The sequence below is a fragment of the Euleptes europaea genome, chromosome 14, assembly GCF_029931775.1.
Source record: "Euleptes europaea isolate rEulEur1 chromosome 14, rEulEur1.hap1, whole genome shotgun sequence".
Lineage (NCBI taxonomy): Eukaryota > Metazoa > Chordata > Lepidosauria > Squamata > Sphaerodactylidae > Euleptes > Euleptes europaea.
Window position 1 is genome coordinate 36,206,436 of NC_079325.1, and position 27,720 is coordinate 36,234,155.

Consider the following 27,720-nt stretch of genomic DNA (forward strand, 5'->3'; position numbering starts at 1 on the left):
TTATAGCTCAGAAGACGGCTTCTTCTCACCGGAGTTGCTGCCTGCTGCCTCTGCCGGTCCCTCCCCATCCCATCCTGGTATCTTGAAAGCCACGTATGGGCACTTCTTCACATTCTGACACACCAGTTTCTGGAGCGATGCCGTGTTCACCAACTCAAAGCCAGTGGCACCACCAAACGTACTGGGCTTCCAGTACTCCGGAGAGCAGATGGGATTCCCAAGGAGCCCTTTCAAGGAGAAGGGGGCCCCAATCTCCACCATGCTCTCGCCAAAAATGGCTTTGGGCTGCCTCTTCTCCACCAGCAAGCCAGGGTAGAACTCCATGGCGTCGATGTCCCCATACAGCTCCTCCAGCTCAGCTGCCATCTCCTCCTCCCCTGGGACAGAAACAAGCGGAGAGAGGGAGAACGTGGTCAACAGAACGGCACCATGGCCAACAGAACCCCTTTGGCTTTGTGCAGATCTTTCAGGCAAATGCATTGGGGTTTACTGCTCCTTCTTCCTGGCCAGCAAGAGTTAAATTATCCTTATCCTTACACAACACAACAGTGTGCATGGCACTCGGACAATGCACAAAGTTTAAGGACCACTGAAACGTGATGGCTTCTGCCTACAGCATTATCTCAGGGCAGAACTTCCTGGGGGGGGGGGACTCCTAAACTGACCCTCCAAAATGCCCCCTCTGAGCAAGACCCAGGGGTTTGTCTGTTGTACCTGTGAGTTCCTGGAAGGACATGTAGGGCTTCATGCCAAACTTCTTCCGGTATTCGTTGAAGGGCTGGAGACGGAGCAGGCGCGATTCTTCAATGACTCCGATGGCCACTTTCAGAAGCTGACTGTGGATATTCCGCCCCCCTCCGATCTGGAAAGCAGCAGTAGGGGGAAATGGCGAGGATCCATTACCAAGTGGCAAGGAGTTTGGGGCAGAGGGAAATGGTCATGTTGTATCAGAGAGGTGGTCTATCGATGCCAGCATTCAGCCTCTGACAGCAGCCAGACAAATTCCTGCCCTGCCATGAAGCCACCCATTTCTATGTAATCATAAGAAAAGATGGCAGCCAAAAGCCAGGTAGCAGAGGCCACCATGCAAGAGGGGCTGTGGCTCAGTGGCAGAATGCAGTCACTTGCATCTCCATTTAAAGGATCTCAGGTAAGAGGCCTTCCTCAGCCTCAGACCTTTGAAAGCCGCTCCTCACCAGTGTAGAAAAGGATGAGTTACAGACTGGTGGTTGGACCGTGTGCAGTGAAGCAGCACAGAAGGGCTGTGGCTCAGTGGAATAGCCTCTGGTTTGCATGCCAAAAGTCCCAAGCTCAGTCCCCGGCATCACCAATTAAAAGGACCAAGCAGTAGGTGATGTGAAAGACCTCTGCTTGAGACACTGGCAAGCCACGGCCAGTCTGAGTAGACAATACTGACCTTGATGGACCAATGGTCTGATTCAGTTTTATCACTGATGGGAGAAGAGGCCATGGCTTGGGTTAGTTGGGGGCCTGATCTAGTGGATCTGGGAGCCTGTGGGTCATCCATTGACTTACAAGGATCCTTTGCTATCGAGGCACACAGCCAATCAAATTAGCTCATCTATCAGTCTCAATGCACCTATAACCAGCCCAGCCTGCTGGCTCTTTGGGAAGGCTGTTGCAGTACACCCACCTGCCCAGCTCGCTGTCTGGAGAAAGCCTCAACAAGGGCCTCCACGCCGTAGTCTGTCAGCATGGTGGTGTTGTAGACAAACTGGTCATAGCTGTACTCCTTGTCCTCGATGGCAAAGCTGTCTGGCATCAGCGGGTGCCAGTGGTAGAGCTGGTTGAATTCCACAGCAATGCGGTTCCGATATTGGAACTGCGCCCCAAAGAGGAGCTCTGGATCGAACTTCAGATGCAAGTAGTAGCCACTGAGATGCTGGACGTAGTCTTCAATCACAATTTTGATGGTCTCGCCTGGGAGGAAAAGAGGAGAGCTGTGGGTGCCTCTGCTTACATCACATTATGCAAACGGGTTTTTGATCTTGTCTCCAGTGAGACTTATCTGTGTGTTTAAGATAACAAAAAAGCCCATTTTCTTAGGAATGACTGGATTTTTCTACTGCAAAAACATTTACAGTATGAATTTCAAAATTTAGATTTCAAATCCATGAGATAATATATTTTAAAGGACCAGCCAGAAGTAGTAGCAAGCTTTTGAGTTAGGCCAGACTGTATTCTTAGATTAAACAAATGTGCAAGTTTTGCACCATCTTTAAGCTGCTTCTAGGTCCAGTAAAAGATACCATCACATGTATGCTCTTCCTTTTCTTTTTGAGGTACCAGCGTGGTTACACAAGGTAGCTTCTCCATCATTTGAAGAAGAAGAAGAGTTGGTTTTTATATGCTGACTTTCTCTACCACTTAAGGAAGAATCAAAACGGTTTACAATCACCTTCCTTTCCTCTCTCCACAACAGACACCCTGTGAGATAGGTGGGCTGAGAGAGCTCTAAGAAAGCTGTGACTAGCCCAAGGTCACCCAGCTGGCTTCATGTGTAGGAGTGGGGAAACCATCCCAGTTCACCAGATTAGATTCTGCCACTCATGTGGAGGAGTGGGGAATCAAACCTGGTTCTCCAGATTAGAGTCCACTGCTCCAAACCACCGCTCTTAACCGCTACACCACTCTGGCTCTCAAACAGTTGAGATAAACAGTTTCCTCCAACAAACAAACTTTTACAGACAATCATCAAAGGCTGTCAGATAAGATCTTGTTGCATTCCTGTAGCGTTACATTCCTGCTAGAAGAATCTGGCAGCTGGATCTGGAAGAGAAATGCGTAACTAACCTGATCTTTCTGACCAGAAAGAGGTGGCTATAGTGCTCATTAAAGAGACAGCCTCCTCCCTGACTCACATACACATACCTTTATTGGCATAATTATAATACTTTAGCCAATGATCATCCTCCCTGACTCAACGCAAAGGGATTCTCTAATTTCTCCTTCAGTGTCCTACTTCCCATGCTGCTGAGATGAAAACAAATTAATACACTGAGCTCTGGAAGGATGAGCCCTATACAAGAAGAGGGGACTTTACAAGAATCATGCCACTGTCTCCCCTCCGCACACACAGGCATGCACGCACCAATGAGGATGAGCCTTGTGGTCTGGAACAGCTGCTCGTCATCCCAGGTCGGGTGCTCCTGCTTCAGTATGTCACAGACGCGGTTATGCTCGCGCAGCCAGACGGTGGCATACATCATAAGGCCAGGGAGCAGGCCAAAGACCTCTTGGCCCACGGCAAGACGCTTCTCCGGGGGGATGTGCTTTGGATAGATCATGTGCACTGGAGCTTCCAGCACCGTAGGTGGATACATTTCCCCATTAACCATCTAGGGAGAGGAGAGCAAGGGCGATGAGGGTGCAACTGCAGCCCACCTCAAAGAGCAAGAAGGTCAGGGTGTTTCTGAACCCCAGCCGCACTAGATGTTAACAAACTGGGCAGGGTCTTCCCCTTGTCTCCAAGGCAGGAGGGGCATTGAGCTGCATTCCTACCTGGTACTTCAGCTTCCCATCCTGGAAGAGTCTGAGTTCGTGCTGGCGCTCCAAATTGTCCCCATATATGTGCCCGAGATCCACCTGTGGAAATAGCCCAGCATCAACCCAGGGGAGGGTCTGTGGCTCAGTGGTAGAGCCTCTGCTTGGCATGCAGAAGGTCCCAGGTTCAATCCCCGGCATCTCCAGTTAAAGTGACTAGGCCAAGTAGGTGATGTGAAAGACCTCTGCCTGACACACTTGAGAGCTGCTGCCTGTCTGAGTGGACAATACTGACTTTGATGGACCAAGGGACTGATTCAGTATAGGGCAGCTTCATGTGTTCGTGTGTTCAAAAACCTCTCCTCGGCTCATCCCAGATGCTTGAGGTATGGATTGTTTTACTCAGGCCATTATCAAAACTGGGATAAGATACTAGTCCCTGGTGTGTTCCAGGGGCTTGGAGACACCATGGAGGCGAATTCAGGCATTTATTTCTGCAGCAAGAGTCTGCACGCAATGATTTCACTATGTCTCTTTCACATTCCCCCACCACCACCACCACTACCAAACGGTCCAAGGCGTGCTGCCTGCACGCTGCTCTTCTCACCCCATGCCCCAGAGCCCGGGTGAAACCGTGGCCCATCTTGCCCGATGTCTTGAAGAACTGGTGCGTGAAGTGCTGGGCAAAAAAAGCAAACATCAAGTTCGTCCCCAGAGGGTCAGGCTGGAACGTCCTGCGCAGGAAAAACCGCTCCGCCACCAGCTCTGGATCAGGGAGCCACACTGGACCTGCAACGGAAGGACAAGAAGCAGAATCCAAAGCTGTCCCTCCATTGCCTTTTCTGGCTGCTACAGCTTATCTTCATTCCATAAATTGACTTGTGGGACTCACTGCCACAAGATGTGATGACACCTCTAGGTTTAAAAGGGGACACGATGAATTTGCTGTTATTAGCATTTAGCTGTGCTGGCTTAATGGAGCCTTTGTGTTCAGAGGCAGTGTGAATAACCATTCGTGGAAAGGTAGGCCATTTATGCAGGGACAATTTTGATGCTCGCTCAAAGCTCTTTTTAAAAAATGCAACCTTTAAAATGCCTATTCACGGTCTCAACGCAAAAGGAGAAATTCCATCCCCACACTCTCCTTCTCCGTTTGCATAGCCATTAGCAACCGCTGTTTGCATAGCTAACACGGCTGTGATTTTGCATGCTTCCTTGAGGGGATTCTTCGAGGTGGGGGCGGAGCAAACACAAAAGGTCGCATTAAAGGGGCTCTTAAGAAATGTGAAGCATGTATGCACTGGCTTCGCAGGTTCAGTGTGAAAAACTAAAAAAAAATATGCAGGGCGCTTCAGCCTGGAACGCGCTGCTAATTATCAAGCATAAAAGGCCATAGAGTAACAGTTGGGACCTGCCACCTTCTTGTCCTATCTGGTGGTTTCTCTTTGAGACATCTGTCTGCTTTGGAAAAGAGGATTCTGGACTAGATGGGCATTTGGTTTGATCTTGCAAGGCTGTTTCTATGGTCTTTGCTTTTCCGAACTCTGGAAGAACTTGCATAACCAACAAAGACTTCTTAGGTCTGCAACAAGCCAGTGCTGTCTTAAAATTAGCACTGATCTTCAGACTTGCATCTTAAAATCCTGGCTGCAATTTGGTACTAAGTGAGCAGATCCATTGCGAAGCTCAGTTTCAATCAATGGGTTGGTTTGCGTGGTTTAGTTTACATAGCTGTTTTGAAAGTGGTGGTTTTACTATAGTGGAGACACAGCCATTTCCTTCGGCTAATGGTTAGCTGATTTTGTTGATAATTCGCAGTGTATCTCACAAACTTCCTGCCATATTACCAAAACCACATTTAGAACCGTTTTGCACCTGGTGATAAGAGAGACTTAGAGGACTATCATGGCTACCTCCAATTTGTGTCTCTTTGGGGAAATGCCAATTTTAGCTGTCCAAGAAAGGGATGCTACAACTCGAGGAAGATGATCTTTAACCAAGTTTTGCTTATGCTCTCCAACTACTAGGTATTGCAATCAATTTGACTTCTATTGACTGTTTACCTAGTGCACCACCTTGAACTAACCTACATCTTTGTTAATATGAGGACCACCATGCTTCCTTGCTGCTTTACAGGGGCCCCATGTGTTCGGATTAGTGCTAGAGGCAAGTTTGCATTGCTACTGGACTTTAGTTTCACGTGGGTTGCTGTGTTAGTCTGTAGTAGTCAAACAAAATTTGAGTCCAGTTGCACCTCAAAGGCCAATTCCCCCCGCCCCCGGTATAAGCTTTTGTAAGTTAAAGCTCACTTCATCAGATACAAACAGGCCTAAATGAGGGGTAAGGGATCTTCATTCCTACCTGTATCTGATTAAGTGAGCTTTGACTCATGAGGCCTTATACCCCAGGAAATTTTTGATGATCTTCAAGGTGCTATTAGACTCGAGTTTTGTTCTGCTGGACTTTATATTTTCAGAAGCAATTTCTTGATTCTCCTGGCAGTACAGACGTTAAAGACAGCTAAGCCAATAAGGCCTCCCAAGCAGCAGTCGGAGCATACCTTTGGTTCCCATGGGAGTGGGGCAGTCATTGGGCACTGGTGGGAGGACACGAGTGAAGTAGCTCACGTTGGCATAGGACTCCCAGCTGATGTACCCATAAGCAGAATTGTAGGTGGGTGGGCTGGGAATTAGATTGGCACGGACTGCAAGGAGACAGAGAAAAGGAAAAGGAGTAAATGGAGAGAACTTTTCCCCTCTCCCAAAATATGAGACCCTGTGGGCACCCAACAGAACTGATGGGGAGTAGATTCAGAATTTATGGAGCTCCCTACAACAAGATGTAGTGTCTTTAACAGGGGATAAGACAAATCCATGGAGGAGAGGTCTATCAGTGGCAGTAAGAAATAATGGTTACATTGAACCTCCATGTCCAGAGGTAGTAGAACTCCAGCTTTTGAGGAGCAACAGCCAGGGAGACAGGATGAGGCCGTAGCTCAGTGGTAAAGCATCTGCGTTGCATGCAGAAGATCCCAGGTCCAGTCCTCGGCCTCGCCACTTAAAAGGATCAGATAAGAGGTGTTGTAAAGGTAGGTAATGTGAACTTCTGGAGAGCTGCTGCCAGTTTCAGCAGACCACACTGGCCTTGATAGGCCAACTGACTCAGCAGGAAGAAGCTTCATGTGTTTAAGGATACTGAGCTAGATGGACCCAGTAGTCCTGTTCTTATGTTTTCAAAATCATTTACCAGGAAGGTGGTACTGCCATGAGGCTAGATGATGGCAGATGGTAAACTGTGGTTGCTATTAAGGGTGGCAAAGCACGAGACTGTCAGACCTGACATAAGGAGTACAACCAGATAGGAAGTTCTCTTGCACAGCTCCTGTTCATTTTAACCTAGCCTGTGCTAGGAAACTTCCCAGAGGTTTGTGCCACATTAATGGATGAGGAAAGACATTTGGATTTTCCATCTGAGGCACGTAAACATTGGGAGCAACACTTGCAGAGGCCTCTGGATGCCTGGAGGTGTCACGTTTTCAATGCAATCCCCTTGTCAGTCAAAATTCCCTCCTAAAGCATGAACATCATTTGCTCCTCTGCTCCAATTCGTCACTCTCCACTCACTTATCAGCACCAACCGCATCAGCGTGTCCCGGATGAACGTGCTGTTGATGATGTTCCAAAACCATCGGAAGTGGGTCAGGATGAAGTGATAGAAACTGGGGCTTGGTTTCAGGGCTCTGTGCAACCTCGTCCAGAACTCCGCTGAGGAAGAAGCAAATCCAGTTGATGATGTGTCCCAACAGATGTCTACAGCCTTCAGGTTCAAAGGCTGCTGTGCCAGATACACAATCCTGATGTAACCAGCTATTTTAGGGTAGACCTCATCAACTGGCACATCTGTCTGCACTGCATATTTAAACCAGTATAAAAGGTAAAGGTCCCCTGTGCAAGCACTGGGTCATTCCTGACCCATGGGGTGACATCACATCCCGACGTTTACTAGGCAGACTTTGTTTACCGGGTGGTTTGCCAGTGCCTTCCTCAGTCATCTTCCCTTTACCCCCAGCAAGGTGGGTACTCATTTTACCGACCTTGGAAGGATGGAAGGCTGAGTCAACCGTGAGCCAGCTACCTGAAACCAACTTCGTCGGGATTGAATTCAGGTTGTGAGCAGAGCTTGGACTGCAGTACTGCAGCTTACCACTCTGCGCCACAGGGGTTATGGATGCCAAGCCAGTATAAGGTAGGTATAATTGCCATGTCTTTCTGCCCAAGGAACACTGGAAGGTTTTTTTTTTTTTTAGGGTGCTGAGAATTATTCACTATCTTGCCAGAATACAGTTCAGAGGGCATGTTGCATTAGGATCCACGAGAATTAAATTGGTATGAAACTGGTTTACGTTGCACAAAGACAGCCTGTTTTTACAGCATTCAAGGGCACACATAATTTTCTCTAAGGGGTTGTGGATGCCAAGCAAGGCAACCAGGATTCTCCATGCAACATTTACATGGCAGGAGGGCATATGATGCACCCACCTTGTTAGGGTTGCCAACCTCCAGGTGGGACCTGGAGTTCTCCCAGAATTACAATTCCTCTCTAGATAACAGAGATCAGTTCCCATGGAAGAAATAGAAGTTTTGCAGGGTTAACTCTGTGGCTGCGTCACATCCTCGCTTAGCTCTCTCCACTTCCCAGATTCCATCCTCTCCATTCACCCCCCAATTTCCAGGAATTTTCCAATCTGGAGTTGGCACCCCTATAACATACTGAAGCAAAAGCCAAACTGGGTCAGGTCAGGGCCAATAATGGGAGGTGCATTTTGTGCCATGAGAAAATAAATGCAAAATAATGCTGCCATTTTTCACACCATTGAATTAAGCATAAGGGAAGGATAGTGCTTGCATGCTGGATATATAAACCAATTTTGATCCTCTTTAACTGCCATAGACTCCATCCAAGGAAGACAGATAGTTCTCTGTAGGGCCTAGATGCCTGTCACACCTAGGGTTGCCAGGTGCCCGCTGGTGGAGGGCAACCCCCTGGCAATTTACCCCTCTGCCCTGCGACCACCTGAGGGTCGGCGGGCAAACGTGCGTGCCAACGCACCACTTCCAGTTTATAACCTGATGTGCACCTCGTGAGGAGCCTTATACCAGTTTGAGTGGTATAAGGCTCTTCGCGAGTGGCGTGTCGGTGTGCGCACACACGCGATCCTGACGTCAGCTCCAAAAGCCTCCTGCCGAAGGTAAGGGGGGACCTGGCAACCCTACTCACACCCCAGGCTGTTCCCAGCTGGAGTACAATTCATGGAATCCCAGGGATAGTCCCCAAAGAGGCAACAAGTACAGTTGCCAGCTCTGGGTTGGGAAATTCCTGGAAATGTGGGGGATGGAGCCTGGAAAGTGTGGGGTTTGGGGACAGGAGGGTATAATGCCATGGGTATACCCCATCAGTGGGGTATAATGCCATGGGTATACCCCATCAGTGGGGTATAATGCCATAGAGTCCACCTTCCAAAGCTGCCATTTTCTCCAGGGGAACTGATCTCCGTCACCTGGAGACCAGCTGTAATCTCCAACCACCACCTGGAGATTGGAGCCCACAGGTCCGCAAGGCAGCCCCCCCCCCCCCCAAGGATAACTAAAACACCGACAGGGAAATGAAAGCCAGTGCTGGTCTCCTGAAGACTTCCTGGGGAGACCTCAGAGTGACGCCCTGTTCAAGAGCAGACCAAGAGAACCAGGAAGTGGGTGTGGCAGGGAGGATGTAGATAAAAGGCCCAAACAGGAAAAAATGAAGGGATAGAAGGCAGATGGTTGGCAAGGGCAGGAAGCCTGTGAGCAGGGAAGGCAGCAAGGCATCGTGTCTTAGCAGTCTGAAGAGACTAGGCCTTCCCAGGGAAAAGGGAAGCAGTATTTGCTGGGAGGGTGGCAGGCTACACTGCCCAAATGTACACATCGTGCATTAAGAGTGCAGCAATCAGAGGCACCAACTGAAGGACTTTGGGCAGGGCCCGTGCCTGGGACCAACCTGGAGCCTTGACTGAGACCAGGTGGCTGAGATGATTGGCATGTGGACCTCCTGGCTATAATGCGGGTATAAGCCTGGACTTTGCTGTTTAAAGTCATTTATAGCCTTAAACCAGTGGGTTATAATGCCACCTTCCAAAGTGGCCATTTTCTCCAAGTGAACTGATCTCTGTTGCCTGGAGATCAGTTGTATTAGCAGGAGATCTCCAGCCACCACCTGGAGGTTGAGAAAACCAGTACAGGAGCAATGCTGATAACAATGCCAATATATTATAGCTACATATACACTTTACAGTATGTGGTAATGAAACCACCAGCCACACATACATTCAGTACAACAATGGATGTGCAAAAATTCCACAATTAATTTGAAATATAAATTCTATCAGGTAAGTATCAAGTAAGTCCTTTGAAATAACTATCTTGGTCTTTTCTCAAAACAGATGCTGCAAGATGCACAGTCAAGGAGAAATACGATCGTTTCGGAGCACAAAGGCTCAGTTCTTCATCAGTCCTTCAAAAGATGCAATGCATGCAATCATATATCATCATCCATGATACCAGGTTTCAAAGAATAACCTTTTCCAGAATAAAGTGCATAATGCTTCCCCAGAGGGGAAAGATGCTGAGTTCCTTCCACTCCTGGTAAGGACTCAAGTGGCGTTGGGTTGGCAGGTCCCTCTTCACCACTGGCAGGAGGTTTTTTGGGCAGAGCCTGAGGATGGCGGGGTTTGGCGAGGGGAGGGACTTCAATGCCATAGAGTCCAATTGCCAAAGCAGCCATTTTCTCCAGGTGGAGATCAGTTGTAACAGCAGGAGATCTTCTGCTATTACTCGGAGGTTGGCAACCCTATTGGCAACCTTACACACTACCTATTGGATGGATGGGGAGTTGCTGTCTAGGTAAATCCCACATGTTTCAGCTTCAGCATATATTCCCCTCCTTGTGCGCGCTCTCTCACCAACTCCTGCCCCGTAAATTGTGAAATAGGTGGGGGAGATACTCACGCAAAGTGCAGTTCGTGCCAAAATAGCCAGTCCGGGTGCAGTCACATTCATACCCTTCCATGCCGACTCGGACACATATCCCTTTGTGTTGGCATGGGAAATAGCAGCATGGATTCACTATGGGGAAGAAGAGAGAAGGTATGATAGTGTCCTTCAGAGAAATCCTTTCCCCCTTTTTAGAGAAGGACTGAAAGGGGGATAAATGCAGAGGAGGAACCCACTTGCCTCACAAGCGAGGTACGACGGAAGAGATGCAGGGATCGTTCCAGTTTATAGTTATATACCAAGTTGCAGGCTCTAAAAGTGTACCACTTGTAAAGTTCTCTACAAATGAGAAAAATCTTCAGAAATAATAAACATCCATTATTTGCAATCACCACCCCCATGAGCAATCAAATTGTAGTTAAAAAATGTCTTTCCTATAAAAAGTTGCATTCAGATTAATGGTCCTGTTGCAAAATAGAAAACAGGAAACATCCCAGTAGATAAATACGGTAGTGATGTACTTAAAAAACAGAAAAGTAACAACCACCCCATTTTCTCCAGGTGAACTGATCTCTGTTGGCTGGGGATCAGTTGTAATAGCAGGAGATCTCCAGCTAGTACCTGGAGGTTGGCAACCTTACTGTTCTAGTTCTATTGCAAATCCACCATGCAGTTGGTATGAGATGGGGGATCTCTCCCCGGCGCAATCGCTTTTACAGGCCCATAAAACTTGGAGCAGAGATAAGGCTTTAGAAAGCTGTCTGGGTTAAACAAACAAGACCCAGATGAGGCACGTAGACAACATGAGGGGGGAGCATCGGACTCCAAAGAGCGGCCAGGGTCCTGCTTCTCCCAGGTTTGTGCTAGGCTGCTGCGGGGGCCAGACTGCTTTTTTCCGGATTATCTGTTTCAGAATCACAGAATGGGGCCCCCCACTATAGGTCTTCATTTGAGTGAGAGCATGAAATATGATGCCCCAGTAAAGAACAGATGGCATCTGAGTATTTGGATAGTGTCTTTCCCTGAGTATTTGCACAGTGTCTTTCTCCTGGCAATGCAGGAGCAGATATAGTAGCTGCCATGGTTGATTCCTGAAGAAGACGCGGGTTGAAACATGGCGATACCCGGAACCCTGTAGCTTTGCAGCACTGACGTGGCTGGTTTGTGAGACCTGTGGTTTGTCCATGAAGAATTGTGCATCTGTCAGGACACTACCGTACTTCACGAATGCACCATATGAAGAATTTCTTTTTTCAACTTACCTGAGGCTTGGAAAACGCGACACTTTGCAAAAAGGAAGTTGAGTGGCTGATAATAATACCCCAATGTGGACTCTATTAGCTAGATTGATTTAGACATATATATGATGTTATAGGATTGTTTATATGTATTGGTTGGTGATGTACACTATCTTATAAGTTATTACACTTTTGGGTTTTTTTTTTTTAAAGCTGGGCTATTTTCTGCTGTTATTCATTTCAGTACCTGGAGGTTGCCAACTCTAATAAAGTGCTATGCATATAAATGGTGCTTTATTGCTAATAATGATGGCCCCCTTCCATCATGTCTTAAGTCCAAGCGCCTCTTGTCTTAGTTCCTACTCTTCTGCTGTGAGGTTGGAAAATACATGCTGCCCTCCCTGTTTCCCAGACCAACCCCAAGTAATCCTGAGCAGAGTATGGCAAAAGCAGTAAAATCAGCTGCTTTGGGTGTGTGTGTGTGTGTGTGTCTCTCTCTCTCTCTGCATGATTTGTATCTATGGTTGCCAACCTCCAGGTGGTGGCTGGAGATCTCCCACTATTACAACTGATCTCCAGGCGACAGAGATCAGTTCCCCTGGAGAAAATGGCTGCTTTGGTCATTGGACTCTATGGCATTGAAGTCCCTCCCTTCTCTTAACCCCGTCTCTTCAGGCTCCACCCCCAAAATCTCTAGGTATTTCCCAACCCAGAGCTGCCAACCCTATTTGCTGCCCTGGGATGGTCTCCTTCCAGTTTTAAGGCATGCTGAGACCAGGGACTCATACAGAAGTATAATGTGTCCATGTATCTTCGGAAAATAGGTAACTCCTAACTCTGTGGGTCAAATTAACAGAGACAGTTGAGACTGGTGAATGGATCCTCCACGTGTTTTCGTAATTGGTCAACAACTACCATGGGCCCCCGATTGCCCCCCATTTTCCCTTCCCTAGCTCTCAAATGGATAGCCAGCATAGTGTTCTGTCGGAGTAGGACCTAGGAGACCCTATTCTACCATGGAAGTTTGGTGGGTGACTATACTCTAAACAACCTCCCAGGGTTGCTGTGAGGATAAAATGGAGGAGAGGGGAACAATGTAAACCATTTTGGGTCCTGACTGAGTATAAAGGCAGAGTATCAATGAAAAAAAAATACTCCCAACTGCTATTTGCCCCATTGGAGTAAACAAAAAGGAAATACAGAGGCAATCTATAAGCAGCTGCTTCTGGAGCCTTTGAGGGTGAGACAATGGCACAGGAGCAAGGAGGAAAAGGATTTTCCCTATGCCACAGATTTTCCCTATGTTGTGGCCCCAATCCAAGTTATTTACCATTTAAAATTATTCACAGAACTAGCATCTCACCAAGTTGCACCCTCAACAAATACTCCTTTTCTGGTATAAGAATGACGCAGGTCTCCAATTTTAATTCAGAAAACACTGGGACAGAATGACCACAGGGTCCCACGCCTTTGGAAGGTTTGGAAGGTTTAAACAAATGACAGCCCTGGGACAAAGCAGCGTTTGTTCTCCTCTGGGACACCTAATGACCATCAATGCCAGCCACCACACAGAGAACAGTGACGTTGAAAAGCAGGCCGAATCTCCTTACGGAAGGGTATCTGGTGTCAGATTTTCCTTGCAAATGGGCCTGGCAGGATAGGTGGATCCAAAGCTCTCTGCAGGAAGCAGGTGAGATAGAGGCTACTGGGGAGGAGCCGTTTTCCCCTTTCAGAAAGGGCAGGAGAATGTTCAAGTCTGGTCAACAGGTCAGAAGGGCTGACTGGCAGTGGTATGATAAGCGTCCGTGTCACAGCCAAGAACCATAATCCGTTGCATGCCTGGCTTGTCCTGATAACGCCCAGTTTGCACAAAGAGCAGGGATATCTTGAAACCAGCTTTGGAGTTGCGTCCCCATTGCTCCTGAACTCCTGTGCCAAGGCAGAGATCCCGGAGTGGCCTTCATGTGAACAGCTCTTAAAGCCTGGATGATGCCCTCCCCCTCAACCCCCCCCCTCCATCCATGGATAGGGTGGCCAGCCTCCAGGTAACTATATAAAAGTAGGTGTACTGATCTGTAATTGTGCAACCCTAAGGAAACAATCTCAGTACACAGCCACCAATTTGTTCACTTTTAAATATATTCTTTCTCAAAGTGTTTTCTTAATGTAAACCTTTAACTTGTCATAACAAAATGTACAACAACGAAGTTATAAGTTCTGAATACAAATGGATTTACCGTGAAGCTTCACTATACAATAACACGAATCAGAACCTTTTAACAATGATGAGTCCCCCCCGGAAAAGTCCAAACACCGGCAGCAATGTCTTTTACTCGAAAGTAGGCAATATTGTGGGGATCGCTATAACCCGCTCTGTGCCAACTGCAGCACCACTTCCGCGGTCAGCTGATGTGGAGCGATCCAGTCACAATGGTAGAATCTCGTTCCTGCCGATATCTCTTATTTGGCTAAAGCGGCTATATATTGAATGGAACATTCATCCATGAATCATATATAGCACACACTGATGTTACAAGATCCCGGTTGTCTCTTGTTTCGTGTTGAGTACAACTTGCTTCTTCAGACTGTGCAACAATATTCTGACTGCATTATTGCAGTTCAAAAGAATGACTCTTAGTCCTTTGTTCTGTCACATTGCTGCCGGCGTTTGGACTTTTCCGGGGGGGGACTCATCATTGTTAAAAGGTTCTGATTCGTGTTATTGTATAGTGAAGCTTCATGGGTAAATCCATTTGTATTCAGAACTTATAACTTCGCTGTTGTACATTTTGTTATGACAAGTTAAAGGTTTACATTAAGAAAACACTTTGAGAAAGAATATATTTAAAAGTGAACAAATTGGTGGCTGTGTACTGACATTATTTCCTTAGGGTTGCACAACCTCCAGGTAATAGCGGGAGATCTCCTGCTATTACAAACGATCTCCAGCAGATAGAGATCAGTTCACCTGGAGAAAATGGCCGCTTTGCAAATTGGACTCTATGACATTGATGTCCGTCCCCTCCCCAAACCCCACCCTCTTTAGGCACCACCCCAAAAACCTCCTGCTGGTGGCAAAGAGGGACCTAACCCTATCCATGAATCTGTCAAATCTTTTCTAAAAAATCCAGCCAATTTAATGAGCATCACCACTTCTTGTGGCAGTGAATTCCACAAGCTAATAACGACTCCCTGTGTAAAGGATCACTTCCCTGTCTGCCCCAAACCTACTGCTGTTCAACTTTCCTGGTACAGCCCATACTACTAAAAATAATATAGGAAAAGATTCGTATTTTTTCTGTCCTGTTCACAATTGTATCAACTGTCTTTCCCATTACCTTCCCACACTCATGTTTTTTGTAAACCATAAAGCCCCCAAATACTTTACAGTGCGCTCCTATGCAGAGTTACTCCGGCCTAAGATCATTGGAACCAGTAGGCTTAGACTAGAGGCACTGTGTACAGCAGTGGTTCCCAAACTTTTCGGGCCACCGCCCCCTTGGTCCCACAAGCTCAAGCCCAGTGCCCCCTTGGTCCCACAAACTCAAGCCCAGAGCCCCCTACTCTATCCAACAACACAGTTGAAGGGGACCACCTCTAGCGCCCCACTGCTGCCCCCTTGCCTCTTAATGACCCCCTAGGTAATCCTACCACCCCCCCAGGGGGTGATACTGCCCACTTTGGGAACCACTGGTGTATAGAATTGCTCTGTTACTGACTGAGTTCTAAGCCTGACTTCTTTCTTGTCCTTTACAGCTGTTTTCGCTGCAGATGCTTGGTCCTTCCCCTGAACTTCCCAGCCACTATTCAACAGCCGGTCCTTGCATGGCAGGGCACATCCAATGTTTGTTCCAGGGGCAAGTGGCCAGCATTCTCATTTACAACAAGGGCGGGGACGACAGTGATTTATGGGCAGCCCCTTTACCTTGCAGTACTGCAGCAGCTGGAAGAGACTTGAGAGGGAGGTCGGCTATGAGATCAGTCGGACAGATATGAAAGGAGAAAGGGTTTTGCTTCCAACAGGAAAACACAGCTGTAGGACAACCAGAAAGTTTGATACGTGGACGAATTAAAATTTTGAGAGAGTTCAGGGGAGTTCCTGAAGGAGTGGAGAAACAGAGCACTTGCAGAGTTGGAAATACGGCTCTGAAGGGCCAGCAAATCAACAGGTCAGAATCTCACCTGTACACACCTGCTTGGATAAGCAGACCTGCTATTTTTGGAAAGTCCAAACTCCTTCCCCCTACCTTAACCTTCACATCCTGTCCCCATCTCCTAATCCACTGTGTGTGGTGGTGGGAGTCACACCAGCAAACGTATTTTAATATTGGCATTCAATCACACCTCATTCTTAAATATATGAATAAGCAGCAGTACTAATTTGATGCTATGAACAAGGCCTTCTTGCAGAATCAGCTATAGTTTATCAAAGCTTATTTTAACTTGGATCCAGCACTTTAGATTTTGCAAGGCTTATTTAACAGGGGTTGCAGATGAGAAGCTGTCTTGAAAAGGGATTTTGCTGTGATCCAAAAAGCTCAACTCCTGGCAATCCACGTGTAACTCTTAGGGATGTCACTGGATGCTAAAACGAAGGCAAAACTCAAAGGGTCAGGCTTTAGAGTGAGAAACATTCTGGTCCTTACACATTCTGGTCCTTTGCCCATCCATCTCCCCTGGTCCTAGGATTGACTGCCAGCTATTCCTGCAGCCAGTATGCCCACTGCTCCTCTGCTTTCCCAGCTCCAGATTCCCAATCTGCCTGGATGGATTATGGATCTTCCAACTATTTCTCCACCCCCCCACCACACACACACTTTTTTCTAATTAATATCCAGCCAGATAACATGACTGCTGTCACAACCCAATGACACTCTGCATGTGCTAAGAGGTTTCCTTAGGTTTTGTCAGTTGAGAATTTCTGATGGGAAATGCAATAAAACAACATCAACAAAACTAGCTACTGGAAAATTCCACCAGTAGACCAAGCTGGCAGGTATATATTTTCAGTGGGCAAGACAACAAAATCTACTACCATGCAGCCGGCAATTTTAACAGGTAGGGGTTTTGTTGCTCTGATTAACAGAAAATACCACCTGCGGCTAAAATTGACAATTGTTTTTGTGGCTACACACCTCCCACTCTGACCTCATCCAGAGCTAAGCTCTATAGTCAATGGGATGCTGGCAAGGTCCCCAGCTGCCGTTGAGACTTATTTTTTGGCCAGCCTTAAAGGCTACAGCTGGAATGCAAGTATGTGGAAGAATGAAGTGTTTACAAGAGAATGGGAAGAACAAAACACACTCAGGAAACCAAATGCAATAAAGGACATAGGACTTTAGTGGCTTTGCAGAGAAAGGGCATTTGAAAACTCTCAATTTTGAAGACACAGTGGGTGTGGCAAAGGACAAAATATTTAGGGCCTACAACTTCAAACAGCACAAAACCAGAAATTTAATCCAATTGGGCTGTTTGGCCAACCCAAGTTTTCCCATCATTTGCTGTTCATTACAGGACAACACCATGACCGGCCCATTATTGACTGAGAGCGAGATATAAACACAACCAGGTGAGGTCCAACAGGGAGAGTTGCAAAGGGGGGAAATATTGGAGAACTGTCCACTTTGATTTTTATTTACAAGCAAATCTGGGTTAGGATCATTTTTCTTGAGAAGCTTTCTCTTTTTTCATCCTCAGGAGGAACTTTATTGCTGTTACACTGGTGAGAAAGAACCTCTTTCAGGCAAGGAAGTTTGTAAATTCAAAGACAGGTTGTTTCATGTGTTGTTTTCTTTACAGGTTTTTCAAGCATAGGTGGGAAGGTTGGCTAGTTAACATTTTTGTGAGCTTATTTGTAAGGCTGCTGCATGCCTTGTATATCATTGTGAGCACTTGCAGAAAGGTCAGTTTATAAATGCAAAGTGGTGATGACTTATAAATGAAAAACAAAAATCCTTTCTATTTGGTTTTAGCTATGATGTCTCTCTCCAGACCTCCCCAGACCAGAGCGGTCCCTCCTCTGTGCCTGTACCAATTAAGTCAGTGAGTCATGCTGGGCTTACACCCAGGGTTGCCAGGTTTGGGTTGGGAAATACCTGGAGATTTTAGGGGCGGAGCCTGAGGAGGGCAGAGTCTGGAGAGGGGAGGGACTTCAATGCCATACAGTCCAATTGCCAAAGCGGCCATTTCCTCCAGGTGAACTGGTCTCTATCGGCTGGAGATCAGTTGTAATAGCAGGGGATCTCCAGCCACCACCTGGAGGTTGGCAACCCTACTTACACCTTCTTTGTGATAAACTTGGGAGGCATTTCCTTCCCTCGTGGCCCTATTTCTTCATTCCTGGCACAGGTCCTTCCTAACCAGTGGCAGACTGAGATGTCAAAACAACCCTGGGGCTAACTGAGCCAAACGGCCCTTGCGGTGCTCCTCGTGGCCCTCCAGGTTAGTAGGCCCACCAGGAACTGTCCCGGTAAGTTAAAGGGCCAGTGTGGCCCCTGATCCTCTTTTGGTGATGATGATGATGCTACCTAGCAACCACAGGGTACTAAAAGTGGGGCACAAGGGCACATTTTTTTCATTTATTTGGAAAATGTGTACGCCTCCTCTCCAGAGTCCTGCTTGAGACAGCTAACATTAAAAAAGGACAATACAACATCAAATACAACAATAATACCAGTGATAGCCCTGACCTGGATGGCCCAGGCTAGCCTGATCTCATCAGATCTCAGAAGCTAAGCAGGGTCAGCCCTGGTTAGTATTTGGATAGGAGACCACCAAGAAATATCAGGGTTGCTGTGCAGAGGAAGGCACTGGCAAACCACCTCTGTTAGTCTCTTGCCATGAAACCCCCCCAAAAAAGGGGTCGCGATAAGTCGGCTGCGACTTGACTGCACTTTACACACACATACAACAGTGATAGAATTAACAATTAAAATCAACATAAAAGAACACAGAAACAGCAAAAGAGCTATTTCAACAGAGATCATAAAATAGCAAACAGACCATTAAAAGCCCCAGACAGCTTCAAGTAAAAGCCTGGCTCCCATATGACTGCAGGGCAAATACCAGGCAAGCCTTAAGGGGAGGAATGCATTTTCAAGGTGAGCAGTCACCACCAACAAAGTCCTGTCACTAGTTGCAACCTACCTCACCTCCAGAGAGACAGCTGGACTTGGGATGAGGATCTCAGCTTGTGGGCTAGACTGTATAGGAGAAGGTCGTCTACCAGGTACCCCAGACCCAAGCAGTCTAAGGCTTTATAACCATCAGTACTCTGAACTGTACCCAGAAACAAAAGGGCAGCCATCACAGATCTTTCAAGCAAAGGGTGATACAACCATTTTATTTGCCCCTGGTTATCGTCTTGCTTCCCTGACCTGGATGGCCCAGGCTAGCCTGATTTCATCAGATCTCAGAAGCTGAGCAGGGCCAGCCCTGATTAGTATTTGGATGGGAGACCACCAAGGAATATCAAGGTTGTTATGCAGAGGAAGGCGATGGCAAACCACCTCTGTTAGTCTCTGGCCTTGAAACCCTACTGGGTTGCCGTAGGTTGGCTGTGACTTGACGACACTTTACACATCCACAATAGTCTTGCTGCTACATATGGGACCAACTGAAGTTTTCAGACATCTCCATATAAAGTGCATGCAAGTAATCTAAACTGGACATGATCCAAGCATGGATTGCTATGGTATTAAAGCTACTGAGAGGTCCAGAAAAACCAACAAGGAAATACTCAAATTTATCACTCTCCCTGTTCAGATTTTTAATCAAGGTGTCCATGGATATTTCTGTCCTAAACTGAAGCCTGAAACTGGATTGAAATGGGTCTAAATAATCCATCTCATCCAAGATCACCTGAGGTTGTATAACCACCACTTATTAAAGCACTTGGTTCAAGAATGTCATATTAGCCACTGAGACCTCTTCCTTAGGAGTGGTCTCACAAACTCTTCCTTCAAAGAGGTCAAGACTACACCATCCCTCAAGGGAGCATATATCACCTCCTGGTCCCACTTGAACACACTGTCCTAGCTAGATATTTTCAGCTACCAAGGACAAGTCCTGAGTCAAGCTGCGGTAGACCGCATGCTTATGAGCAGCTTCTCCACTTTATCAGATCTTACCAACTAAAAGTCACCCATTCAACTAGGTCCAGTCTGTGTTCTGGTAACATCCTGAGATTGAACGGAACTAACCACGGCATCCAAGTTCTGGCAGATGTGAGTTTAACCACAAAATACTTTGCAAATGAGTCATAGCCAGCTTGTACAATTTTCTAGGTCTACAACTTCAAGCGCCTGAGATACGAGTCCCCTCACAACTGAGAAAGCTCAGTTGGACAGCATTATGTGAATGCAATGGTGGCAAAGAAGTGAGTCCACAGCTCATCTGAGTCCACAGATTAATCAGTGCTTTGACAGGAGTGTCAACCTTGTTGATTAGCAAATTCCCAAGAGATATCAGTAAACCTTTCAGACCCATTAGCCTCCTGGTGTGGAGCAAACTAACTGGTGCCCTGACCCTTGCAGAGGTTCCAGATGTTGGTAAGTTACCAAACAATACATTTGGTCCTCAGAGAAGACCAGATCAAATGTATTCCTTACTACATGTGTAAGGCCAGAATGTTTTGGCATAACCCTGTGACTGGTGAGTACCCAAAGGTTGGGTGGAAAAATACTCAATTATGTATAGAAATACATGACCATTTATCTGGTTGATACTGGTACACACACCTTGAATGGAAGGCTAAGCCCAGAAAACAACAAGCAGAAAGTATTTCAACAAGCAGAAAGTGGGCTCTTTAATTTTATAGAATATATTGGGCACAAATTGGAATACATCCCTACATACATACCTGGGTTGTTGTTGTTATTTTGCTATAATACTGGTATACAGTTGTAATATGTATCAGTATGCATTATAAGGGATGTTATTAGACCACTGATGAAGGCCAGGGGGCCAAAACGCATTTGGATTGTGGTTTTAGTTGCCATTGTGCTTTCTTTTAATATCATTTTTAATGTTTTTAATATAGATATCAGCGCCTTGAAATAAATTTATTTCTATACACAATTGAGTCTTTTTCCACCCAACCTTTGGGTACCCAGCTTTGGTTTTAGGCTGGGTCTTTCCTTCCCCCTTTTGTTTTTTTGACAACCCTATGATTGTCATGGCAGCCATGAAGTCCTGAGCCATTCCCATCATAGCAGCCTCAGCAGGGACGTCAAAGTCTCCATTACCATAAACCTTGGGTTCCTCAATACCAAATCTGAGACTGTGCCTGTCTGCTCAGGCATACAAAGCATTGGGTAGCTGAATGGACAGTACACCAACAGAATCACTATTCTGACCCAGATTCTCAGCATCAGGTAAAGATACTTCAAATTTGGACTTTGGAAACAAAGCATCCAGTGAGCACCAGGTAACTTGAGAGCCAGCACAGTGAAGTGGTTAAGAGCAGTGGACTCTAATCTGGAGAACTGGGTTTGATTCCCCATTCCTCCACATGAGCTGCTTACTCTGATCTGGTGAACCAGGTTGGTTTCCCCACTCTTACACATGAAGCCAACTGGGTGACCTTGGGCTAGTTACCGTTCTCTTCTAACTCTCTCAGCCCCACCTACCTCACAGGGTGTCTGCTGTGGGGAGAGGAAGGGAAGGCGATAGTAAGCCGGTTTGATTCTCCTTGAAAGGTAGAGAAAATCGGCATATAAAAACCAACTCTTCTTTCAACTTACTGCTGTAGGCAACTACTACTGGTTGAGGGTTCAGGTGTACCCGCATCCTAGGAAGGGGCTGTGGCTCAGAGGGAAGAAGGGGCTGGGGAGGGCCTGTGGCTCAGTGGTAGAGCATCTGCTTGGCATGCAGAAGGCCCCAGGTTCAATCCCTGGCATCTCCGGTTGAAGGGACTAGGCAAGTAGGTGATGCGAAAGACCTCTGCCTGAGACCCTGGAGAACCGCTGCTGGTCTGAGTAGACAATACTGACTTTGATGGACCAAGTTTCTGATATAAGGCAGCTTCATGTGTTCATGTGTGAAGGGGGGAAACACTGCCTTTTGAAAAGCCTGATGCACACTCCATTGGATAGTGCCTTTCCATTCAGTTTGCAAACCCAAACTCTATTCTTTTGAAAACACTCTTACCCCCACTTTCTTCTCAATTTGGGCATAGCAAAGCTGCTCAAAGTCCTACAGTAGGGCAAGGAGTCCCTTTCAGATGTCAGCATTCAACAGTGTTTAATCCTGGCTGAGCTCTGGGCTGCGGTCTCTGAGCCTGTACTTCTGCTTTGTGTACAGAGGACATGACACTGTTTACTCTGTTGAGTGTATATATCAAAAACATCTGGACCTAGAAAAGCTTCATTCAAGCTTTCCAGAAAAGGACACCACTAACACTCTCCTTTCCTTCTTTCAAACTTAAAAAAAAACCCTAATGAAATAGCCCAGGTCAGTGGTGTGGGAAAGCATTAACAATTTGTGGATGTCTAAAGTATTCTAAATTTCTGCTTCTTTGTTTCTAGCAAGGAATAAGAATACAAGGGAAAACTTGGGGTGGCTTTTCCCAGCAATTCCATCCGGGATCTTGTCTGGGGATGAGAGGCAGGGGCCTTAGACTGGCTTGCTGGGACAGCTCTGCTCTTTAATGCTTTACTTCCAGTTTTTGGAAGGCTGCGAGACAATGAGCAAGGCTTATTAATAAATTGTTAGCAACTGGTACAGTGCTCTTATCTGGATCCACCAAACCCAGGCCTGCTGGTCCTCAGCTTCCCCTGAGAAGCTAGTTCCTTTCTCTCAGAAGAAAAGGAAAGAAACCCTGCAGTGAGTAGCAGTTTTCAAACTATCAATCACATACCCCATACCGCCCCCCCCCCCATTCATCTAAGAATGTTCAGGGTAGGGTACATGCTTCTCCTTGCCTCTTCTCACAATAACTATGCGAAGAAGGTAAGACTGAAGAAGAAAGAAAGAAGATGGAAGGAAGAAGAAGAGTTGGTTTTTATATGCTGATTTTCTCTACCACTTAAGGAAGATTCAAACCAGCTTACAATAACCTTCTCTTCCCCTCCCCATGACAGACACCCTGTGAGGTAGGTGGGGCTGAGAGAGCACTAAGGCAGCTATGACTAGCCCAACGTCACCCAGCTGGCTTCATGTGTAGGAGTGGGGAAACCAACCCGGTTCACCAGATTAGTGTCCGCCCCTCATGTGGAGGAGTGGAGAATCAAACCAGGTTCTCCAGATTAGAGTCCAACGCTCTAAACCACCGCTCTTAACTGCTACACCTCGCTGGCTGAGAGATGGCAGTTGGGTCTTGGGTCAAGGCCCAAGAGATTTGCCCCCTGGAATTACTGCAGTGTTGTAGAGATCCCCAGTTTGTGTCTGGCTTCCTTGGCCAAAAAGTGTAGTCACTGCAGTTCATGACTGGTGGGGTTCTTGGCCATCTGTGCCAATCATGCTGTGTGCTCCGTCTCCTGGTATGAAGTCTAATCTCCTGAATTCTAGTCAATTTCACCTTTCAGAGAAAGTTCTCTTTGCCCCAGAACTGAACTTCTAAGCTCAAAGCATAACAGTTTGCAACACAGTTCAGATCCTTTGCCACTGCAGTTCCTTTGCAACATCGTTCATATTTTGCAAAAGAAAAGCTCCACTTCTTGGAAAACCTGTTAGACTTTAAGGTTAGGCCATCTCTTTTCCTGAGACTGCTGGCAGGCTTGAAATTTCCCTTCCCTTTACAGTTCTGTATAAAGCACCCATGCATGGCCAGTTCTCCAGCCAAGCCACTAAGCAATTAGCACAGAAACGAGAATGTATAACAATGTGCAAACATGTATTAAGTGCTACAATAATTACAACTATACAAACATAATTGTATCCTATTCTAATACATACAAAACAATGTCCTATATAATATATGCGAGTCCTGTAGGCTTTAACTGTGGAGTTCCACCTAGGTCCAAATCGGTGTTACCAAGCTAGCCTGATCTCGTCAGATCTCAGAAGCTAAGCAGGGTCAGCCCTGGTTAGTATTTGGATGGGAGACCACCAAGGAATACCAGGGTTGCTGTGCAGAGGAAGGCACAGGCAAACCATCTCTGTTAGTCTCTTGCCATGAAAACCCCATAAGGGGTCAACATAAGTCGGCTGCGACTTGACGGCACTTTACACACACACAATTATTGTAGCACTTAATACATGTTTGCACATTGTTATACATTCTCATTTCGGTGCTAGTTTCCAAACCCTAAGGTATGAGTACAGAGGTGTTTGTTTATTTCAAGCCACTAAGCAATGGCACAATAAGAACGAGGAGGTTGCCAGCTCAGCTCACTCTAGCCTTCAGCGGCATGGGAGCCAATGACCACTGCCACTTGGCTCAGACCTGGCTGGCAGCTGCATGGGAGGGGGCAATGAATGACCTGGCTTGGAGGGTGACAAAACATCTTGAAATGCACCTGCTTCTACAGCAAGATTGCCACCCACCTAGGAGGGTCAGGGACACTCAAAGAACTGGCTGCATTTCCTGGCAAACAATTTAGGCAGTCATGTGCCGCAGCACTATCCTATCACCTGTCTTGGTTTTTGCCATTAACTGTAGCAATCCACTGGGAGATGAGTCAAAGGAGAGCTTATTTTGGGAAACAATAGGTGCCAGGATCCAAATCTTCATGGCATCTCTCTCCTGCTGGCATCAGCTTGGGCTGCCTGTGGGAGGCTGCCTGGCAGTGGGAAATCAAGATACCGATTTGATTGTACATGCTCAAACGCACCTCTGCTCCAGCCAATGAGCCTACCTGCAGGTGGCAAAAAGACCTAAGTATGCAAGATCATAAGACGAGCCCTGCTGGATCAGACCATCTAGACCAGCATCCTGTTGCACACAGTGGTCAACCAGTTGCCCTGGAGGGCCGAGGCCTCCCCCTGATGCTGCCTCTCAGCAGTGCTGTTCAGAGGTTTACTGCCTCTGAATACGGAAGTTCCCTTCATTCACAATGATCAGTGCCCATTGATGGAGCCTTCCTCCATGAATCTGTCTAATCACCTTTTAAAGCCATCCATGCTCCTGGCCATCACTACGCCCCTTGACAGTGAACAATATAATTACTTGCTGAGTAAAGAAGTATTTCCTTTTGTCTGCACTGTATATGTTGCCCATCAGCTACTAGCTGTGGTCCCTGGTCATTAAAACAGCTCGCAAGAAAGGGATCTTGGGGTGGTAGTGGATAGCTCAATGAAGACATCAACCAAGTGTGCGGCTGCTGTAAAAAAGGCAAATTCCATGCTGGCCATAATTAGACGAGGAACTGAGAATAAAACTGCTGATATCATACTGCCCTTGTACAAATCTATGGTGAGACCACACTTGGAATACTGTGTACAGTTCTGGTCACCTCACCTAAAAAAGGATATTACAGAGCTTGAGAAGGTGCAGAAAAGAGCAACCAAAATGATTAGGGGACTGGAGCAAGTGTCCTATGGGGAGCGGTTAAGACGCTTAGGGCTGTTTAGCTTGGAAAGGAGGCGGCTGAGGGGAGACATGATAGAGGTCTATAAAATTATGCATGGTTTGGAGAGAGTGGACAGGGAGAAGTTTTTCTCCCTCTCCCATAATACTAGAACGCGAGGTCATCTGTTGAAGCTGGAGGGTGACGGATTCAAAACGGATAAAAGGAAGTATTTTTTCACACAACGCATAGTTAAATTGTGGAACTCCCTGCCCCTGGATGTGGTGATGGCTGCCAACTTGGAAGGCTTTAAGAGGGGAGTGGACATATTCATGGAGGAGTATTCATGGCTACTAGTTAAAATGGATACTAGTCATGATGCATACCTATTCTCTCTAGTATCAGAGGAGCATGCCTATTATCTTAGGTGCTGTGGAACACTGGCAGGATGGGGCTGCTGTAGTCGTCTTGTTTGTGACTTCCTAGAGGCACCTGGTTGGCCACTGGGTGAACAAATTGCTGGACTTGATGGGCCTTGGTCTGATTCAGCAGGGCCTTTCTTATGTTCTTAAGGCTGAACTCTGGTTTAAATGAGCCTGCGGAGAGGAGAGATGCAGAGATGAAAGAGAGACCAGGCTAAGAAGAGGCTGGGCAAAGCTTATGGCTCTGACCCAGAGGTGAATTTTGCACTGTGCCTTGAATCCCTGGTTCCTTCTGTTCATACTCAGGTTCCCCCTGACTGGTTTCAAAATCCATCAGCCAATGTTGGGGAAAGGAGGGTTTTGGTCCTGGAATATTGGGGGGAGGGGAGCCTTGGGCATGAGGCACAGAGGCCCTTGGTCAAACTGGATGCTCATGATAAAGATATGCCAAGCACCGACTCAAGTAAAACGTGGCCTCGGCACATCCTATCTGCAGTTCTTCAGAGCTTCCCACTTACACCAGCCACTGGGAAAGAACCTTTATAAAGGGGAGAGCAGGGAAGTAAAGAAGAGGGCCCAGCTGTCTTGCTTTCTGGTGGGTGCCGTAGCTATGGCAAAGAAAGATCTGAAGATCTTAGCATATCAAAGGGAAGAGTGTAGAAATCGAAAATGTTTCGGGGAGGGTGGCACTGATGGGGGGCTCTCCTATGGGTGGGTGGCAACTAAGGGCCAAATTATGCATTGGGGTTTTTAACAAGGTGACTATGGGTTCCACACAGCCACACAGCAGCTGTGGGAGATGGCTTTTACAAAAGAAAGAAGAGCCCAAATGGGCTTGGAACATTACTATGGAGGGAGGGAGAAGAGGCTCCAGCCTGCCCCACCCCACCTCCAGCTGTTTTCCCACCATGGAAAATTCTGTGCTCATGGAGGAGCAAACATGGGGGGGGGGGAGAGCAACCCCCAGTGCTGTTTCTACATGGGGAAATGGCTGGAGGGGAGGAGGCAGGAGCATCTCCTATCCCCACTGCCCATTTCGGCTCCCTTTTATTTCCAAAAGCTATTTCTCACAGCTACCGTGTGTTTGTGGGGAACCCAGACCCAACTCACTAAACACCCAAATACGTAGTTTGGCCCTAAGAGCTCTGCAAAGGGAGATTTTCAGGAATTGAGCCCTTTGCATATTTTTTCCATAGTGCATTTACATACACGCCAAGCCCTTCAAGAATACAGATGTTCACCATCAACTGCAAGCCCCGAGGATAGGGTGGGCCATGGCTCCACAGGCACAAGCAAGCAGCAGCCTGATGACTATCTCTTTCCCGCAGGACCCAAAATGTCATGCCGGTGCGGAAATGCCGGCCTCCACACTCACATGGAGGCTGTAACCCATGCCTTCTGATCCAAGAAGTGTGGAAGCTAGCTACGGTCGTGGAGAGGCACTCTGCCCATGCTCAGAAGCACAGTGTCGAATGTTACGCAGCTGAGCTCCAAAGACTGGAGGAGCCCTGGCTCCAATTAAACTTGTAGCCCAGAGACCACAAGTGTTGCCTGGCTGGATCACCTAGCCCAATTTCTGTTTCTAGCACACACACCCAACAACCCACAAGCTACCCTTCCCTTGGTTCTCCCCTCTGTGGAAACACACCCAACATCTCTACTCCCCCCCCCAAAAAAATAATACACCAAAGTTTGCCAGACTTCTGTACCTCTTTGTCAGCCCACGAAGGACACCACAGTTGTTTCCCCTTCTCTTAGGAATATTTTGCCCGCTCCCCAGTGTCCACATAGTGGTGGGAACAGAAATGGATGGGGGGCTTCAGGCTTCCCTTATACAGAAGGGCAGTAGGGTGTATGGGGGGGGATCTCCTACCTGTGCTGGGGGTTCCGGGGCTCACACTTAGACTCAGAAGCATCACCAAAGGGAGGGTGCAGCACAACCCTGCGAGGCAGACAAAAGGGGCAGTTAGTGGGGTGGCATTTTTAGGGGGAGGGGCCAGAGGGAGAGCCCGGCGCCTGGCCAGTACTTACAGCACATAGCAAGAGAGAGGGGGAAAGCGAAGCCGTCCAGGCGCTGCCTCCC

General features: G+C 47.1%; 1 protein-coding gene across 1 annotated transcript; it reads right to left on the reverse strand.

Annotated features, from left to right (window-relative positions):
* Positions 1–27,720, reverse strand: PTGS1 (prostaglandin-endoperoxide synthase 1). The gene is made up of 11 exons (XM_056860274.1): positions 27,669–27,720; positions 27,511–27,579; positions 10,545–10,661; positions 7,128–7,268; positions 6,065–6,208; positions 4,112–4,293; positions 3,523–3,606; positions 3,113–3,359; positions 1,655–1,941; positions 715–862; positions 1–377 (listed from the first exon to the last, which is right to left on the reverse strand). The coding sequence occupies exons 1-11, from the start codon at positions 27,673–27,675 to the stop codon at positions 1–3; spliced, it is 1,803 nt and encodes a 600-aa protein (XP_056716252.1). The 5' UTR covers positions 27,676–27,720.